Source organism: Protopterus annectens, chromosome 4.part0, assembly GCF_019279795.1.
Source record: "Protopterus annectens isolate FY-2018-M chromosome 4.part0, PAN1.0, whole genome shotgun sequence".
Taxonomy (NCBI): Eukaryota; Metazoa; Chordata; order Ceratodontiformes; family Protopteridae; genus Protopterus; species Protopterus annectens.
The window spans coordinates 230544206-230564871 of NC_056733.1; the positions used below are offsets into that span (position 1 = coordinate 230544206).

The 20666-nt window shown below is 41.8% G+C and overlaps 1 protein-coding gene across 1 annotated transcript in view; it reads right to left on the reverse strand.

The window, feature by feature from the left end:
- SUPT5H (SPT5 homolog, DSIF elongation factor subunit) overlaps positions 1 to 20666 on the reverse strand; it is a 1344557-nt gene that overhangs the window by 124121 nt on the left and 1199770 nt on the right. Inside the window, exons 20-21 of the mRNA XM_044069729.1 lie at positions 15658 to 15763; positions 15163 to 15321 (exon numbers count right to left, since the gene is read on the reverse strand). Of these exons, the coding sequence (XP_043925664.1) occupies positions 15163 to 15321; positions 15658 to 15763 (265 nt within the window). The remainder of the gene's footprint in view (positions 1 to 15162; positions 15322 to 15657; positions 15764 to 20666) is intronic.

Here is a 20666-nt window from a genome sequence, read left to right on the forward strand (position 1 = left end):
ATGGTCATAGATATGTGAATGCCAAATCTTAGTTTATTGTCTATTTCCACTCCTAGCACTTTGGTGTGTTCTGTTGGGTGTATAGTGGTGCTGTCTTTTGCTGTGATGTTAAAGTGAGAGTTGTTTTGAGTATGTTTGGTGGGTTGGAAGATGAGTAGTTTAGTTTTGTTTGGGTTGAGTATTAAATGGGCATAGGATAACCAAGTTTAAACAGAGGAAAAGGCTTCCTGTGTGACTTTTTGCAGTTTGGGTAGGGACTGGGCTGAGCATATGATGGTTGACTCATCTGCGTATTGTATGAGAGTGCCATGTTTGGCGGCAGAGGCTAGATTACTGGTGAAAATAGAGAAGAGTAGGGATCCAAGGATGGATCCTTGAGGAACCCCTATAGAGACAGGTAGTTGGGGAGATATGTCATTCTGCCATACAATGGATTTTTGGCGGTCAGACAGGTAACTCTAAAACCAGTTAGTGATTAGTGACTGATTGAGAGAAGGATAGGTTATTGAGGACAGAGATGAGTTGTTTGTGTGGGACCGTGTCAAATGCTTTAGATAGGTCTAGGAAAGTAGCAGAGGAGAGATAGCCATTGTTTTTATGCTGAAGAATAGTGTTAGTAAAGGAGAGTAAGGCAGTGGTGGTGCTATGGTTTGGTCGGAAACCATGCTGAGTACTGGAAAGGAGGTTGTTAGTAAGGAGGTAGTTTGAGACCTGAGAGTGAATGCATCTCTCTAGTATTTTGGAGAGTGGAGAGAGAAAAGCTATGGGGCGGTAACTGGTTAGTTCTGTGGAGGGGCCGTCTTTGTGGAAGGGAAATATACGTGATACTTTCCATAGTGTGGGAACGTAACTTTGACAGAGATTGGTTAATTAAGATGGATACTGGGTGGGCCAGAGCATCAGCTGTGATTTGTAGTTATTCACTTGGGAGGTTGTCTGCTGCTAATTTGGTGGGCTTAAGTTTAGTTGAGAGTTTTTTTTATGCTGGAGGTAAGTACAGGAGAAAAATAGAAGGCAGTGGGGAGACTACTAGTTGACGGTGTGGGTTGGAGGGGAGGGGGGTTGTGTTGTTTAGCTAGTGATAGCATGGTTTGTGTGAAGTGTGTGTTGATTGAGGTAGCAATATTTTCAGAGGAGTGAGGGATGTTAGGAGGAGGGGTACTGACTTTACCTGGGTGGAGGATGGAGTTTATGGAGGACCAGAATCGTTTGGGGCTGTGTTGGGAGGAGTCTAGGGCACACTGGTAGTATTGAAATTTGTCTTGTTTTATTAGCTTTTTGACTCTATTGCGTAGTTCTAGGAATTTCTGTCTAGTTGAAGGGGTTTTGGTTTTGCACCAGTGCTCCCAGGCTTTATCCCTGTTTTTCATTTCTGACTTAGTGGTTTTCTGTAGCCATGGGGAGGGTTGTGCTTTGGTTCTGGAAAGTCTTACAGGGGCATGGTAATTAAGGATGCTCAGGAAGGTAGTATTAAAAAATTCAACTGTGTCATCAAAACTGAGGTACTTTAGAGGATGCCAATTACATTCTTTGAGGGATGAGATGAATGTGAGTGGGTTAAAGTTTAGTTTTTCACATATTTGACGGTAGATGACAGGTTTAGCTTGGTATAGGTATTTTTATGTAGGAATGTTGGGGAGTGATCACTGAGGCTATCTGATAAATAGTCTTTTCTATGTGACTGGGGGCTCTTGCTGACTAGTATCCAATCCAGGGTAGTGCTTGTTGGAGTTTTTATTTATCCTGGTTGGCGACTGGACTAGTTGGGTGAAGCCATGAAGGTTTACATGATGGGTTGGATGGTTACCAGAACAGGATTGCCAGTCAATATTGAAATCACCTAAAATTATAGTTTCTTGGGGGAGATGGTGGTAGACCAGCTGAGGAGGTCTTCTAGTATTGTAGTACTCTTTACATAAAGAAAAGCCCTAAAGCTACTGGAGAAGGTGGGGGGTGGAGGAAGCACCAAAAACATGGAGGATGGACCTGGCAAATCCTGCAGTGGCCCTAGAATTATCATTCCAATTGTACTGTAGTAACAGAAGTCCAAGTAGCAGCTTCCAAAACAAACTTGAGTATCAAGACCCTTAATAAAGCAACAGAAGATGCCACCACCTTAGTAGAATGAGTATGAACACAAAGATGATGTGGCCCGCTATGAAAGTAACAAAAAGGAATGGCTTTAGATATGCAGCAGGAGACAGTTTGCTTAGAAACAGCCAAACCCAATTTCTTGACAAGAAAACAAACAAAAAGCTGCTCAGTTTCCCAATATCCTTAGTCTTATATAAATATCAGAGCTGTCTGCGCAAATCTAAAGAATGCAAACCCCTCTCACTACTTTGAGAGGAAGGGGGGAAAAAAGGAGGAAAATGAATGGTCTGATTCAAAGACAAGTCACTGACCACTTGAGGCATAAAACGAGGATTGCTCCTACGAGACTGTCTATGAAAAAACAGAAAAGGAGAAACTGCTATAGGGCCTGTAGCTCACAGAGACACTTGCTAGGAGTCAGAGCCATAAGACAAATTTTCAGGTACACAATTTCAAAGAAGCTACTGGCTCAAAAGATGACAACAGCTAATTTTTCAAGAGCAAAATTAAGGTCCCAAGGAGGAGGAATTAGCTTTTTTGGAGGCCTACATGTGAAAGACTCCTTTCACAAACTGTAACCTCAAACCTAGAAGAAAGTGGTGGATTCAAAGTTACGCAATCAGAAATGTTTTAACAGGGTAAGTATGCCAGACCAGAACTGAGCAAGACATACAAGAAGAACAGCAGGGAATGCGAATTAAGAGTCAGTCTTGGTCATGCTTGATGCACCAACTTTGCAACATATGATTTTCTAGTAGTGAGTTTTCTGGCCGCCTGCAAAACCCAAATCACATCCACAAACTGGTGCTGAAAAGGAATCAAAACACTACCACACACAGAGTCAGTGTCAGGTGAAAATATGATTATGAATGAGAGCGCCCATGTCCTGTGTGAGGATATTCATCCTGTGGGGTAACCTACGATGACTGCCCCTTGTCAAGTGAAACTGGTCAGTGCTGTCTGGGCCAAAAGGTAATCAACAATATTTTGGGCCCGTCTCACATGATCTTGTCCTGGACTCTTAGCAACAGAGGAAAAGGGGGATAAGCATATATAACATCCCTTTCCAAGAAAAGGGCATGGTGTCCACTTTCCAAGCCAAAGGACTTGGCACTTCGGAACAGAACTTGGGAAGTCTGTTCACAGGAGAGACAAAAACAAATCTACTTGCCAACTACCCCACCAATGGACTATGTCTAGGAAAGCATCCCTATGAAGCGTCCACTCATAAGGATCTGTCCTGGAGCTGCTCAGATTGTCTGCCAGCAAACTGTGCTCTGAGGGAATATGAACTTCCTGAAGCATTAAGTGATGACAGATAGCAAAGTCCCAGCTATGAAAGCCAGTTTGCAAAGATGGTAAGCCTTTGTACCTCCCTGCTTGTTTATGTACTACATGACAGTGGTATTGTCCATGAAAACCCTGATGGGACCTGAAGAGCTAAAAATCAGACCTTTCAATTCCTTTTTGTTCATATGGCCCTTCACCTGATGAGGAGACCAACCCCCCCGGATGTTGTTAGTAGAACCCCCCCAACCAAGGTATGAAGCATCTTTAAACAGCTCCTCCAAGGGGGAAAGAACCTAAAAAGGAAGATTTGGATATAGAGAAATCTGGTAAATCCACCATAAGAGCTCCTGTCTGAGGCAAGGTAAGAGAGTTATGGAAAAGCCCAGAGGATGACAATGCTGCAGCCAAATTGTCTTGAAATGCCACTAAAACTTTTGCATGTGGAGTTTGATCAAAGGAATCATTGGAATGGTGGAAGCCAGGAACCCCAAGGCTCGGAGAAACTCTCTCTTGCAAACACCACCTATAAAAGAAAGGGAGACCGGAAGGAATGCTGTTGAGGAGAAGAGGACACGAAGGAGGAAGAAAAGCCATCACTCATAGGTTCTGAATCATGCATCTCAGAAATATTTGGTCCTGTGAGGGGGTCAGAATAGATTTCTTGAGATTGAAAGTGAAACCCACACTGTGGAGGAGCATGGTAAATTCAAGATCCTGCAGAAGCTGTTGCTTAGAGGAGGCCTGAATGAGAAGGCTGTTGATTGCCAAATGGAGGCAGACTTGCCTGGGAAACAAGACTTTTGTCCTCTGGAATATGGATTTTTCAGAAAACACATTCTTGGAAGGTCATTTGCCCTTCAAGGGCTGTTTAGGAGGTCTACGCACAAATGGAGCTCCTGTAAAACTTGTGGATATCTGAAAGGAAATTTTATTTAAGGTTCTGCATAATCTTCCCCTTATCTTCCAATGTTTTAAAACAGCTTGGTAGGAGCAACACAGCCAAACAAATTCTAAGTGCCCAAGGGAGAGTCCAACAGCTTGGCTTTAATATCCTCAGGGAGAGATTGCAACCTGATCCAGGAATTACTCCTGATAACTGACCCTAACAACTGCCAGAGAAAGGCATCAGCAGCATCATAGCTGCATTTAATAGAATGGCTGGCAACCTGTGAAGCACACCCTAACAAGGAAATACTTAGCTTCAGAGGGAGGCATGTCAGCCAGAACACTCCCAAGCTTAGACAGTACAGCCAGAACTTACCTGGTCATACTGGTTTGGTGGTTTATGGCCATGAAGACTACTGCAGCATAGCTATATACCTTCTTACCCTACCTGTCATGCAGCTTTACTATCTTTATCTGAAGCTAAAAATTTAGTGGAAGGAATCAGCTTAGGTCAGTCAGCAGAAAGAAATCACTGCAAGGGTTGGAAGAAAGAATCACGAACTTTGTAAAAACTGGTCATTTTTTAGGAGCAGGAGGCTGAGACTCTGCAGCCTGTGAAGCAGAAGTAAAGGCATCTAAAAGTGCTTCCAAGGTGGGTGGGGGCACAGGTTCACAGGTGTTTACTAGGCTAACAAACACAATGGTCTTTTTAAGCCTAGCCATGCATCCCAAATCTCTGACAAGTTCTGAAACCCCTGATAAGTGTAAGCAGGGCCTTGGGAGATGAAACATTTACAAGGTAGGGCCTGGGAGATGAACCATTTACAGACCACCTGTGTCCATTAGAGACATAGGTACTAAACCAGGGATGAATTTTCTATTCCTCATCTAAATGCCCAAGTTACACTTGAATTGGGTTAGGGAAGAACTCTGCTTCACATGCATGGGGAGCCTGTTCCAGAGAGGGGGTAATCTCTGGGATACATATCTCTCTCTCCAGCAGGTCCAATTTATACCACAGGCAACATTCAAGTCTTTAGAACAGGTAATGCTGGTGCTGTTTGTTTTGCGGATAATGCTGGTGCTGTTTGTTTTGCGGATATGCAGAAGATCAATCGGAGTGGGATCTGACAATTCCCTCTATGTGAGGCATAGATGTCCCCTCAAAAGCCTGTAGGAGACGGAATACAGGGTAGAGCCTTGAAGCAATCTGCATAGGACATTTTACTTAAGCCCTGTATTCTTTTAGTGAGGAACCTCTGTGGACGTTCTGACTGTTGGATATGCCTAGTTAGGTATATACCAAAGAGGGCATTGAACTCGATGATAGGTCTGATGAATGCAGAATACAGTAGAACAATGATTTCCTTGGAATTATGCCATACCTTTATTTATAAGTTGCGCAACACAGAATAATTTCCTCACTACTGTAGACAAGTGATGGTCAAAGGATCTGTGTGTCCCCCCAAAGTCCCTGATTATTGGGTCAACTCTTAAGTGGTGTGTTGTCAATACGACAGTTAAGAGGAGTGGATAACTTCCCAAAGGATACTATTATGCATGTCTTGACATTTAGTTTTAATCCATGACTCTGACACCAGTTGTTTGCCTGTGTCAGCCCCTCCTGGAGAACATCTGTGTCAGTGTGGGATTTAATGACAGCTCCTAATTTGCAATCTGCAAATTTAGTCAGTCAGGGATCACTGACATTGACTTTGACTTCAGAGAAGTAAATACCAAAAAGCAGTCCAAGGACTGATCCCTGATGGACTCCACTTGTGACTGGCCACTTTGTAGAGATAGACTCCCCAATTCTAACTCCCTGGGTCCTGTCTGTGAGCCAGTTGGCTATCCACCGGGTGACATAAGAGTTAGTACCTAACCTCTTGAGTTTGTCTACAATGCCCGAGTGGGGTACTGTGTCAAATGCCTTGGCCAGGTCAAGGTAGACAGTGTGAACCATTTTGCCCTGATCCATTGCTTTGGTGACCTTCTCAAAGAAGTCCACCAGGTTGAGTAGGCATGATCTGCCCTTGACGAAACCAAACTGGGTTGGGTCCAGTGTCTGGAGGTTGACTATATCACTATTGATCATTTCCATGATACTTCTTTCTATGGCTTTACATATAAGACTAGCGAGACTTATTAGTCTGCAGTTTCCAGGGTCTGTAGGTGGCCCACCTTTGTGTAGAAGGATGACTGTTGTTCTCCATTCATGAGGCATGAAGCCTGGTTGGAGGCTATAGTAAAACAGCAATTCCAGAGACCCTGATAGGTCATGTTTCATGCTATTTAGAAGGCATCCTGGAATATTGTCTTGGCCCATTGATGCAGTGTACCTGGACTTAGAGACAGCTTTACGGACCCGTTCCCTAGTGACAGAATGGGTAGTTGTATTTGATAGCATTTCCTGAGGGAAGGCTGAGGGAGACAGAGGAGTAAAGTTGGAGCTAAATTTATTGGCCAGTAGGTTTGCTATATCTTCCGGCTCAGTATTGGTGGCTCCATTTACAATGAGCTCTCTACACAATTGTGTATTACCTTTGAGGTTGCAGACATAGCTAAAGAATGCCCTGTGGTTGTCCTTGGCCTACGAGGCCAAATTCACCTGAAATTTGGCTTTAGTAGACAATGAGCCTCTGAGAGGTTTGTTTAGTTTGATGACAGTACTTTTATCATGCTGGGTGCTGCAGCTCCTAATTTTTTCCATGATTTTCTTCCTTCTGTTACACAGCCTATTGAATTTGTGATTCCACCAGAGTGGCTTGTTTTTTTTTTGAGTTAGTTCTGTACTTCGTCCTGGTGGGTACAGTTGCCTCTATGCAGCTATTAGCACGCTTGTACAGAGTTTCTGTGAACAGTTCTGCGTAGGTGAAAGTGTTCTCAGGGTTTAGGGGGGCTTGAAATTTTGCCAGGTTATCAGTTAATAGCAGGAGGTTGGCCTTAGGGTACCTTAAAATAGTTCCTGAATATTCAAGGTTTAGCTGGGGGATCCAGGTTTATTTTTTACTTCAAAGGAGACCATTTTGTGGTCTGACCTTACCAGGGAAGACATTACAGTAGGGGATGTGCAACACTCTCCCATATTAGTGAGGACCAGATCCAGTATGACTGTACCCCTGGTTAGTGTACTGATTATCTGGTCCAGAGAATTTGTGTTTACAAAATCCAGGAATCTCTGTGCCTGTATATTTGGTGTCATATAGGATTCCCAGTTAATAGTAGGGTAATTAAAGTCGCCCACGAATATGGTATTGGGTTGGATTGTTAGTGTTTCTAATAAGTTTAAATACAGGGTATGGGTTTCCTGGGTCATAGAGGGGGACCTATTGCTGACAATACAGTGATATTGGATTTTGCTTATGTTGATTTGAACATGGAGCAGCTCGGGTGCATTGTCCTGTTTGACCAGCCTTGAGGCATATTTATTTTTCATGTAAATAGAGACACCTCCACCTTGAGTCCCTGTCTGTGTAGTAGCTGGTCTAAATGTGTGGAAGGTGTTATAACCTTGCACTGCTGGTGTGCTCTCCACAACTTTAAACCACGTCTCATTGACCATACGGGACATCAGCATTTTCTACGGTGAAGACAGCTTCTAGGGAGTGGAGTTTTTTTGTTTAGACTCTTAGCATTGAGCAGTAATACCTTTAGAGTTTTTTGGATTTGATTTGCTATGTCGGAAGGACTTTCAATTTGGCATTGCCTAAAAAGACACTATAGGGGAAGATTTAGCCAACATTCAAAATCCTAGAGGTGAGAGGTGCAGACCATCCCTGCCAAAGCACAGTGGTTTGTTGACCATCTCCTTCCATGCTGGCAAATATTGCACTCCCTTAGAATGACACCAGAAACTAAGCCAATTATTAAGTCAATCACCTTTTGTTCGTATTGTGGCATCATCCTCGGAGAAGGTAAAATGCTGCTCAATGCTAGGCTCGTACCAGCCTGAGAGAGACATTCCAAGAGCTCCATGATGCGTCTCTTCACATAGTTTAGGGAGGTACGTCTCAGGTCATTTACTCCTACATGGACTGAGTCATACTGGTACTTGTGGTCCAATGACTTGAGTGCGTGCGCAATATGGCAGATCCTAACCCCTTATAAGCAACTGACTGTAGCTTTCTCCTTACTCAGCCTGGTGAGAGGAACATCACTTTGTCTCATGATGGAGTCCCCCAAAGACCAGAATGTTGGATTGTGTGGTGGCCTGTCTTATGGGTTTAGAGGTAGAGGCTCAATGAGATGTGGCTTTATGTGTTGATATGGGTGTTGTTTCGAAAAAGTGCATTTGAGGCTGCTGAGGGTATTTGTTATGTGCACTTCGTCTAGGAGAGCTTTGTGGTTTAGGAAGGTTACATTTAAGTGCCTCAGCATATGTGGGTCTGTATGTCTGCTTTGAATTGTGTGATGGGTGCAACGTGTGTACTACTGACAACCTTACTGACATTAGGAGTACTTTTATGTGAGAGCTTTGCCTCCTCCTGTGATATTGTGCAAATACATCACTCACATACCATATCAGTTTAACTGGTTGTCAGTAAACATGAGACAATTTCTACATTGCCTCAGGATGCCCATATCCACCAAGCTGATAATGGAGATGGTGGTAAAGTTGATATCCATAGCAACAGACTTGATTAGATAGCTGGAGTCAGAACATAAAGCAATGTCAAGAGTATTCGGTTTGCAACTCTGGCGACAGTGCTTGTCACTGCAAATTAGTTGTCCTGTGTGCAACTAGGTATTGGAGAAATTTCAATCGTGCTTTTACAGGAAAAATGTCACTCAAGGTGTCTGAGTCGGTACAGGGCATGGCCAAACACTTGAGAGGAAACTAATCTGTAGACCCTGAAAATGGAAGAAAGAAGTATTTGGGCAAATATTCTGAAGTTAAAAGCAAATCAAGCAATACTTATGAAAACAAAGAATTAGTCAAGAATGATGAAAAGAGGGGAGTGACATGAATGGCTACTACTAGTGTTGGTCTCACCACAGCTGCTAGGATACAATGCTCCTCTGCTTCTTCTCTAACCACACGCAATATGTTAGCACCAATCCCAAGATGAGAAGCAGGCCACAGCCTTTTCGGTTATCCTCAGTACTGTCCCAGATGATGTAAGGGTCTGTAGTATAATTGTAGCCTTTTCTTGATATATGCCTTGAATAGTAACCAGACCAATCAGGAACATTAAGCACAGACACTCACTGTCCAACCAGAAACAGTGAGGAATCAATGCACTCTGCTCATAATATAAGCACAAATTAAAAGCTGTCACCTATGAAGCAGTTATTAGTTCTGGTGGTCAGCAATCTCCATGAAAAAAAATGTACCCGTGCTCCTTCACTCACCAGGAGTAAACAGAAGCACTAATCCCGAGATGACTACCAAGAAGCAGAATGTGGGCTTGATAACAGCTGATGGTCTTGCAATAGATGTTTAAATTCAAGATGAAAAAAATGGGTTAATATTATAAGCACTGCAGTGTGCCCTAGGCTTTCAGAAGGCATAGGAGAGTCCATCTGCAAGAGGTCCTAATACCTCTTGTGGACCTCAAACATTTGGGAACTCGCCCACTGAAAATACTCCATCATTTTAACTATGGTACTCCCAAAGGAAAGTTCCTCAATAGGGGAGTGAAAGGAGAAAGTATTGGCCTTGTCTGACCTCAGATCAAGAGGAAATGGAATCCTAAAGAATAAGCAAGGGACGCTTCCCCAGAATCCAGATCATTAAGAGGAACCAGAAACCCCAAGACTGTTAAAAGAAATAGAACAGAAAGCAACAAGGGAAGGGACTGACAAATACTGAGAAGGTTTTAAGGCCATGTGGGCCTTGAAAAGACCCTGTGTGACATTCCGCTATTCCTTTTGGGGGGTACTCAGCTGCAAAGAAAACATGCCTAGTCTTTTGGTTTTTCTTATGAGGAATCTATGCACTAACAATCTTAACAGGTTCTGTATCCTGCCTAATTTCAATAAGGGAACCAGGGACTTCTTCCCTAACAACTATTTGTGGAATCCCCCTAGAACCTTTTGAGATAATTAGCCATGATTGCCTCTTCTCGTCTGCAGCAGACATTTATTTTATTTATTTGACATTTGTTGATAGGGTTAGTCTGACTGAGCCAAAGCCCTTTTTCAGCATAGGCCCAGGGAGAAAAGCTCCACGAATATGCATGACATGTACAATAGCAAAAACACTCAAATTCACAAAAATAAAAAATAATTACAGCTAATAACTAGTGCATGATTAAATCTCAGAGTAGTTACATTCCACATATTAACATCAGTCTGCACAATCACTTCAGAGGGAAGTAATCAGTACTACTTCTGTAGGACTCGAGTAAATCATTAACAGTCATACTAGTAAAATATTAGTCAAGACCCAGTTAAGGTCTGGGTAATGTACAGTTTAGGAGTACAGCTAAAAGAGAGAAAGGAGGTTAGGTGAGAGAGGTGTACAGTAGGGGGAAGTCAGACAAGGTCGGTAGTTACAGTGGCAGATCCATGTATTGTTGAGATAGTTTTAGTAGCAGTTTTGAAGTGGTCAGTGATTGATATTTCAAATATCCAGTAGAAGTTTATTCCATGATTAGGCTGGGTAGTAGCTGTAGAGGTTTTGTCCTATTTTAGATTTAGGCTTGTAGACTGAAGGTTTTGTTCAGAGCTATGAAGGGACCTTGGTGGGGAGGTAGGGGGTGACAAAGAGCAGATACAAAACAAATGTATTATTAGAAGCTGAGAGAGAAGTAAGTTGTGTAAGGAAGCTCTAGCCAGTTTAGCTTTTTAAGAGCTAGACAGTGGTGACAGAGGTAGGAGTAGTCAGAAACGAATTTAGCGACTTTGTTGTAGGTGGATTCTAGTTTTGAAAGGAGACTGGTTTGAAGGTTTGTCAAGATTTGTGAGCCATAGAGTAGACTGGGGAGAAGACAGTCATGGGATAGGGCAATTTTAACTCTACTGGATAAGAATTTTTTGTTCCTGTAAAGGAGTCTGAGTTTTTGGTGGGTGGTCTTAATGTTGAGAATGTGCAGGTCAAATATGAGATGGTCATCAACGATGGCCCCAAGTAGTTTTTATTATAGTTTCAATGATGACTCCAAGTAGTTACACACAGGCTCAGCTATGGCAGACGTGTGACTAGCAAGCACTGTGTTGGCCGGGGTTGCAACAGAAGAAGCAGGCATCAGAGCCATACAAGTAGAAGCTGGACAGCAGAAGTCTCAAAAAGCAGCTGAATGTCTAGGTGGATTCAGAAGACAGTTATCTGAGCCAATAATCCAACACATTAGTTCTCCAAATACACAGAGTTGAAAGACGGCTATACAGGCTCTTGGGTAGAAAGGCATGGTAAATATCACACTGGGTGTGATAGTGCTCTGCACCTAAGCAGAAAAGGCACTGCTTGTGTCTGTCCTTCTGGGGAATCTGCCTCCCACACTCATCTCCCCTTTCTGCATGACATGTAACATAACAATCAAGCAAAGAAAAAAAAAAACAAGGAAGATTCCACACTGGAGTACTTATCTGCCTTAGGCTCCGTAGCTGAAATAACGTGACAACTTACGGACTGAATTCAGAAACAGCATTTAGACTGGCGGCAAAGACGTCTTTGAGGGTTTGGCACTTGTACATCACCTATGTAACTTACAATTCAAATTTAAGACATATGTCTGATGTAAGATGTCTGGAAGGGATTCACAAATAGAAGCTACAATAGGAGATGGTGGTTAGCTGAAACAAAGTGACGAGCAGCAGACAACCCTAAAAGGATGTTAGGCTGCATCTCCATAATAAATAATTCCAAAGACAAGGAACTGCAGTTCTTACTCTATGAGGCACTCTGGAGACTACTGCTAGAACACACTGTGCAACTGTGGAGGTCTTAAAATGGGAAAGAGATGAATAAAGGCTATGTGACTAGACAAATGTACTTATCTACTGGATACAGCTAACTTTTTAAAAAAATGAAAATGATTTATTGGACCGCCATTTGAAGCAGTTTTGAAAGTACAGCACTCCTGGACATCAGTTAGGCAGAGGCTGAAAAATATTACTTTGATCCCAACACCTTTCTGGATTTATAACTGTAAGAATATACTACAGGTGACCAGCATGGCAAAATGGGGTGGATGTCATGGTATGCAGAGACAGAATGAATGAGAGAAAGAATTTTCTAAAGGAAATGAAAGGAAGAGATGGGAAGACAGCTGTCTTAGATCCAAAAATCAATGAGTGATATGATATAGGAAGACAACTCAAAAATAAAAATTGTGTACAAGGAAGGGGATTGTGTTGTAAGCAGTGTAGAAAGCATGAATACCAATGAGTATTGAGCCACTTGTGGAGCATAAAAGGATAAAGTCCTATCTATTGACCCGACTAACTGGGTTAATTAGTGGCCTTGGTACTGCAGAATATGGCTGGGAAAAGAAAAGAACGAAAATGTCCAGCTTGGGGGAGGGCTGAGAGGTGCACATCTGCCTGGGCTGCAGATTGCATGAAGATCTCAAGTAGAAATGTAGGATCACTAGAAGCGTTTTGCCTTCAGGAACTGCAGGGATACAGATGGCATACCAACTATTCGGGGTGTAACAGGAACATGCAGGGGTACTAACTGGTCCTTAAGTTAAACAAACAAAAAAAAAATCAAGAGAAAAGATGATGGGCATTGCTCCCTCCAAGTAACCTTTTCCCCTCAGAGGAATGAATGGAGCTGAAGGGCTCTTGCCTCCAAAAAGGAACTGGTAGCAAAAACAAATACTAAACAGTGGGATTAAACTTCAGCCAGTACTCAACATCATCTTACTCTAAAGACAACAGTGAAAGGTACAGTAGAGGTTGAAAAACCCACCATGTAACAAGCTGTTAAAAAATGCATTTCTCATGATTATTCTTCACAAAATGCATATTAATTTACAGTTTTTTTCATGAACAAGTCAAATGAAATATTTACAAATTGTTTATGTTAAAAATATGTAGTATAGATGCACAATTATGCAAACCACAGTTATCTAAGTTGTAGTACTTAAGTGTTTTACAGCTGCATTCTAATATCAAACTATAAGCATATTAACGGATAACTGAAGGTAAAAAAGTACTGAAGGGGTTAAGGGATGTTACAATGGATCAACAGAGTCTGGTTCTGAAATGGTCATGAAGAGAGAAAAGAAACAATGTGAAAGATTTTTTTTATGGGAGCTCTGGCCTCAGACTGGGGGATGAGTAGTTCCAAGGAATGTTGCGGAGATAGCATGTACTGGTACTGAAAGATACAAGGCTGAAAAATAAAACGGGTTGTTAGACCAAGTGGTTTGTGTTTCTAAAACACTATTGTTACTAAAACATGGTTGTGTGTTCATGTGCAGTACTAAACAAGAAGCATGAGGGTCTGGAGTGACCCTTCTTAACTAAAATGAAATGTCAGAATTTTGCATGCATGTTACTGATAAACACTATACAAACTGTATGTTTTTGCTGCTTGGTGATACTGATTTGGAAATTTTTGTGAAGGCAGCCCCCCCAGTATTGCGATTTGACTATAACAAAAGGGAAAAATGACTTGCACATCCTGAAGAGGTATTCTTGATTCAACACTAACAGGTAAATCTTTATTATTTATGTATATTTTAAATGTGCCATAACAAAGCTTAAGGACATGGAATATGTGGGAAAACGGTGGGGCAGTTGCAGGCTGCTGAAGAAAGCAATCAGTAAGATTAGTTACTGTGTGAGTTGTCTCACAGCTGTAGGTATGCATGCACATAAGGAATTGCCCCTAGCCAACAGAAGCACTCCTTGATGGGCATCCAGCTAGCTGGGATCTATCATGTGCTACTCTATGTGGGGGACACAACACATGCATCTATATCTATCCATCCATGTGTGTCTGTGTATTTTTTTTGTTTGGCCAATTCCTCATCTTCCACCACCACCCTCCTTAAATGAGTCATGGAACCTGAAACAGCCACTATTTGCTTGTACTACATTTATGCCACCTTTGACCCCAGGTATCCTCCTCCCCTTATGTGCCCTTGTTAGTGGCTATATGAGTTGCAATGTTTTTCTTAGCACATGCAACACTAAAATAAACTAATAATATAAAACAATTACAGTAAATACTTGAAAGGTCCCAAACGGCTTAGATAACATTTTGCAAACATTGGAATTGATACAGCTTTGATGGATACAACAAACCAGAAAGTCAGTGTAATTCACCACAACCTGCCTTTATATTTGCTGATTTTTAATATGCAAGGACTCAAAGAAAGGTGCTGCAAACACCTGTAAGTATAACATACAGAATATGTTAAGTACTGGGTCTGAAAGAACTTAATGCAAGTATTGAAAGATACGTGTAGAGAAGGAAATGGGGCATTAATTGTTCAAATACCACCAGGGGTATTACAGTCCAAGAAGGCAATCGTTCAGTAAATAAATTAAGGGAATAAGATGCAAGACAGTTTAGGATAGACACAGGAGATATTTCACTGAATGATGCAAATAATTTGAGCAGATTACTTTAAGAAATGATACACCCAAAGGGAGTAAAATAATAAAAAAAAAAGTTAAAACTACAACAGGAAATTCTTATGAGAGATGAGATAAAGAAATAAGCTGCTGGCTGAGTATGGCTTTCAGCTTATCATCAACATGTACAGAAATGGACAGACTGCAAACTGGACTTTATCTGTCATTAGGATCAGTTTCTGCATATGGCTACCAATTCAGACAACTGTGAACTTAGCAAAAACACGTTATGAAAAGAAATCTTACTTTGTTTAAATACATGTATGCTAAATGCTACAGAGCTTTGTTGTTCAGCAAATGAAAGCATATTATCATCACATCATACGAACATGTTCATGTGATATTCACTGTTGCACTTACATTGCAGGGGTTCCTGGAGTCTGAGGGTTGTACTGAGGATTAACCTGAGGTGATGGAGCATCTGGATATCCTGGGGTTTGTGGATTTGGCGTTCCTCCATACCCATGTGGAGAAGGTGAAGGCTCATCATCATAAGCGTAATCATACTCTTCCTCAGCTCTACAAAATTAGGAGGATAAGATCATTACATATTGAGTTTAAACAGAGAATGTCATTTTACTCACTAGAAGGTATGGTTTTCTTTCAATCAACTAATTAAAAAAGACGAACAGAAGAATAAAAATGAGTGCCACAAACATAACTTACTGCAAGGAAAATAAGACAATACACTTCAATTTGTCATTTAACAATGAAAGGAAATTTAAAAGTTCTTCCAGTATTTCAGCACTGTGAAGACAGTCATTATTTTCATTCAAATTAACTTAAATGAGAATCCAAAAAGGCCTGAACCTTAAATATTTTCATTATTCCAACCCAGAGTAATTATCTACATACCTGGAGGGAGTGTTTGGATTGCTAGGGTCCCAAGCACCACTCTGTGCTGGTGTTCTACTACCATCGTGGATTGGAGTTTGAGAACCATAGTGAGGAGTTCGGCTTCCTACAGTAAAATAAGATGTATAAACCACGTTAGAATATAAATAAAATGCTGGTTACTGCCACAGCACGCTTGCTTATAAACAAATAAATAAATAGGTAAATAACTCAGGCAAACGTCGACAGAGTGAGAAATAACATCCAATGTGTAAAAAATCCAAGCAATCCGGTCTTCTAAAACAGATAAATCAGTTTATTGCACAGATGAACCCACTGAAATCTGTGCAATAAACTGATTTATCTGTTTTAGAAGACCGGATTGCTTGGATTTTTTACACATTGGATGTTATTTCTCACTCTGTCGACGCTTGCCTGAGTTATTTACCTATTTAGTAAAATAAGATGGTTACAATGGGCACCCTTTTTAACATGTTCCTGAGCACAAAAAAAGCATATTTGTTGTCTTTACTAGAATTAAAGATAGCTATTTTTTCTGCAGTATTTTAATTAGTTGCTGTAGCAATATCAATACTCACCATGTCAAATTTTGTTTGAGAGGGCCCTCATAGTGGAACACAACTGGACTCTCCTTCTAGAAAGTCCTTTTTCAGAACAATTCTTTCAAGCAACAGCTCTCTGCTTGAATCAGGAGTGTCCCATGACAGCAAATACCATGGAATCATTGCTGCACTAGATGAGCAAGCCAGGGCCAACATTTCTCAGTTCTGTCATCAGAAAATACAAGTAAGTGGCACTAAATCCCCGGAGGACTCTAGGGAAGGATATTCCTAAGCGCCACTGAGCCGAAGGCTGCTCTTCCCCTACAGACCAGATCTCAATTTGTAATGAGCAATAAAGGTATGATGATTAGCCCAAGTTGCAGCTACACAGATATCATCCAAGGAAAATCTGAATAAAGACACAGAAGTTGTTGTCATAGACCTGGTGGAATGAGCTTTTAGTGGTTTTGTTAAGGACAAACTCCAATTTTTCATAAACAAAGGAAATACAATCAGTATAGTCACTTTAGTAACTGGTTTGCCTAATTTTGCATCTGAAAAGGAGACCAATTGTTCTGATTTCCTGAAATCTTCTGTCCTATGTAGATAAAACTGTAACTGTCTGTGGACATCCAACAGGTGCAACATAATTTGAGAATTTTGGAAAGAAAACTGGAAGGTGGATAACTTGATTGATAATGGCTTCTGACACCATCTTACAAAGAAAGGATGGGTTAGTTCTTAAAGATAACCTACCTTATGAAAAAGCAAATGAGGGTTAGAAGATAGAAAAAAATTGGAACTTCAAGCCCTATCAGAGGTAATGGCCACTAAAAATGACTTTTCTAGGTTAAAATTTCTAGTTCACACTTAGCTGACAGTTCAAAAGGGGATTGTGTCAAAGACTGTAAAACAATATTTAAATCCTATGGGGAGATGGCATCTTTAAAGGGGAGTCTAAGAAGAAAGGTTCCCCTTATAAAGGCCTTACAAAGTTGGGAAGAAGCTAAAGATTAATTGTTTACTCCTATGTGAAAATTACAAAAGACAGCTAGTTGTACTTTAATAGCTGAAAAGATAGCATTTTCATTAAAAATTGTAGCTAAAAACAAGAACTTTATGTACTGGCTGAAAAAGGATCAATGTAGTTCTGCTGTGCCCAGAAAACAAATATTTTCCATTTAGTTCTGTACACTTTCCTAGTGGAAGCTTTATCAGAAGACAAAAGAATATGGTGGACAGGGGAGGACAGCCTGGGCTGTCTAGCTATCAATGCAGGTGGAAAAGCCATGCAGTTAACTTTAGGCCTACACTGTCCAGGTGTATCATGTCTGTCAGGTGAGAAAGAAGGCCTGGAACTGGATTTGGAATCCAAGGTGGGTCAAGTAGTTGAGGGCAAAGAAAAGGAAAGCAAATCTGATGAGGACAATAAAGGGCAATGAGGACAACTGTCCTCTTCAATCAAGATACTTGATGAAGAAATTTGGGGATTAGAGAGATTGCAGTGAAGATGTATAGGAGACTGGAAGGGTGATCATGGAGAAGAGCGTCCTCAGTAATTCTCGCATGGGGGGAATCAGGGGAAAGAACCTGCTACACTGGCTGTTGAGGGGAGATGCGAAGAGGTCACATCAAGATTGGCTCCATCGATGGAAAACCTTTTCTGCAATGTTCATGTTGAGTGACCACACGTGAGTCATTAGAATGGACCTGCTTAACTTGTCTGCTATCACACTGGATTTTCCCAGAATGTGTGTTTCTATCAGAAACCAACTGGATGAGATCACTCATTGCACACTCTCATAGCTTCTCAACACAGGGGGTAAGATTGAATTACTTCTTGTTTGCTGATGTACCAGACCACTCACATAGTGTCCGCCCAAACTGCAGCAGTTCCAGAGGGAAGAGAGCCTTGAAAAACCTGCAATGTTAGGACAGCTGTCATCTCCAGGACATTTATATGCACGTTGGCCTCCTCAGATGACCATGTGCCTTGGACTGTCTTTCCCCAAGAAATGTCCCTCTTCATCTGAGAAGCATCCATGGTAACTATGGCCTTAGGCTGAAGGAAAATAAAGGGATGACCTTGCATTATCTGACCAGAGTACATCCACCATAGGAGGTAATTTTCGCAGGCCCGAGTTATCTTGACTGCGTGGATAAAGGTTGGTGAAGAATAGACCATTGAGTTGCTAGGATCCGCTGAAGAATTTTCACAAGATACTTTGCTAGTGGAATTAAGACTAGTTGCAGCAGACACTGACCCCAATGCTTGAATGATCAGTCGAGCTGAAAGAGAACTCTGAATGATCTTTTTAACCTGAAATCGAATGGTTTGAATCCTTGATCAAGGGAGAGAGGCTGTTGTAGATACTGTATTGAACAAAGCTTTGACGAACTCCAATATTTGAGTTGGGTTTTCTTGTAATTGCTATTAAGTCTCGGGTGAGAGCATAACTAGAATACATAATATCTCAAGCTTTTTTCAGATGATGCTTGGTTGGAGTGGTTATGATCCAGTCATCCAAATATGGAAACACCCGGAATTCCTGCAGCATCAAGTGAGCTGCTACTACTGTATACATTTGGTGGACACCCTGAGGGCTGTGGTGAGGCCAAAGGGCAGAGCTCTGAATATGTAATCACTGGTTCCCAGCAGAAGCATAAGAATCTCATATTAAAATGAACAGGCACTCCAAGAAAGTACACATCCTGAAGATCTACTGAGCACATCCAATCGTCCTTTTACAGAAATGGCAGAATGGACTGAACCATGACCATCCAGAACTTGGGTGTACTGAACTGATTTGTTCAGAGTGCTGAGATCCCAAACTGGTCTCAAGTCCCTTTTTTTTTTTGTTGGCACTAAAGAATCTTAGAGTAAGTTCTGGACTATCTCTGGTCTGGGGAGACCCCTTTAATAACTTTTTTCTAGCTGCTTGTTTCTTTCTAATTCTGCTGCTTCCCTCTGATTGGATGGAACACCTGGGATGTTGTTTACCTTTAAAAAGGGGTGGTAGGGAAAAGGGTATTACATAACCTCTGGTAATTTTCTACACCCATGAATCTTTTGTACTTTCTAGCCAGGCTCTCTGGTGCATCAACAAGCGACCCCTGGCTGTCTCCATAGGTTGACAGTCAGGACTCTTCAGGAGTGCTGGTAGGATCTGTTAGAGAATGGATCTCTAGATCCCAGGTTCTGAGGGCCACCTCTGCCTGAGGGCGGCATCTTCCACTAGATTTTCCCCCATCTGCCCCTGGGGAACTATCTCCACGTGGATCTTGGAAGGGACCCTGGGACTTTCTGAACCACATTATTCAACTGCCTCGTTGATTCCTAGAAAACGCTCTTTGAGAGGTAGAAAAATGTATGCTCACAGCAGACAAGAGTTTTACTTTCCTGTTCACACCTGGGGTTTGTTTCTTACTTTTGGGCCAAATAAAAAATTTCCGTCAAAGGTGCACTGATGAAGTAAGACTTGAAGGGCTCCATGAAATCACACAGGTGCACCCAAGCATGTCTCCTAATGGAAATGCCTAAACCTGCCGCCCTTGAGGTACCTTCAGCGATGTGGGAGATGAGCCTCATGGGCAAGCTTGAAATAGATTGTAGGGTAGCTAACTGAGAGGTAAATGAGTTTCCAGGGAGGGCTTTGGAAAGTTCTTTAATCAAATCCCTCTGGAGTCTAATGAAGTGTGCCAAATAATTCAGCGACTGAAGTGCAAAGGTTGCTGAAGCATATACATGCTTCCTGAATCTTTCCAGCACCCTAGACTCCCTGTTAGAGGGATGGACAGAGGAAGGTACAGTTGTGTACACTTACCATAAATATAGAAATTAGAGTGTATTCACTGTTACAGTCCTGACTGGTGGGTTTCTTGCCATGAAAGCCCTTGGCCGGCCCGACTACCAAAGAAAAAGTCCCCCTCCTCCATGGGCTGGTGCACGCCCTAACATCGGTATGCTCAGGTATATAGGGAGCCAGCCGACATCATATCAGTTTTTTCTTGCCCCCCTTGAAGGTAGGAGCTCCCAAGATGGGTCCTACAGTAACAGACCCAAGACTGAGAACCTAATGACTTGAGAAGTTCGTACCGGACCGCCCTGTAGGCTAAGGGGAAAGAAGACTACAACAGTGAATACACTTGAGCATCTACATTTATAGTAAGTGTACACAACTGTATTATGTTGTTTATGTTTCACTGTTGCAGTCCCGACTTGTGGGATGACTCCCAAAGCTGAAAGGTGGGCTAAAGGAAGATAAGGGATACAAGAGGCTGCCCTGCAGAATGGTAGTGGTGAATTCTGCTCTGGACCTGCAAAAGGTTGATAAATGTTAGTGTTTCGTAAAGGTATGCACAGATGACCAGGTAGCAGCTTCCAGAATGTTCTTGGTAGGGATTCCCTTTAGAAAGGAAGTAGAGGTAGCAGTAGCCCTAGTAGAGTGAGTCCACACAGCTTCAGGA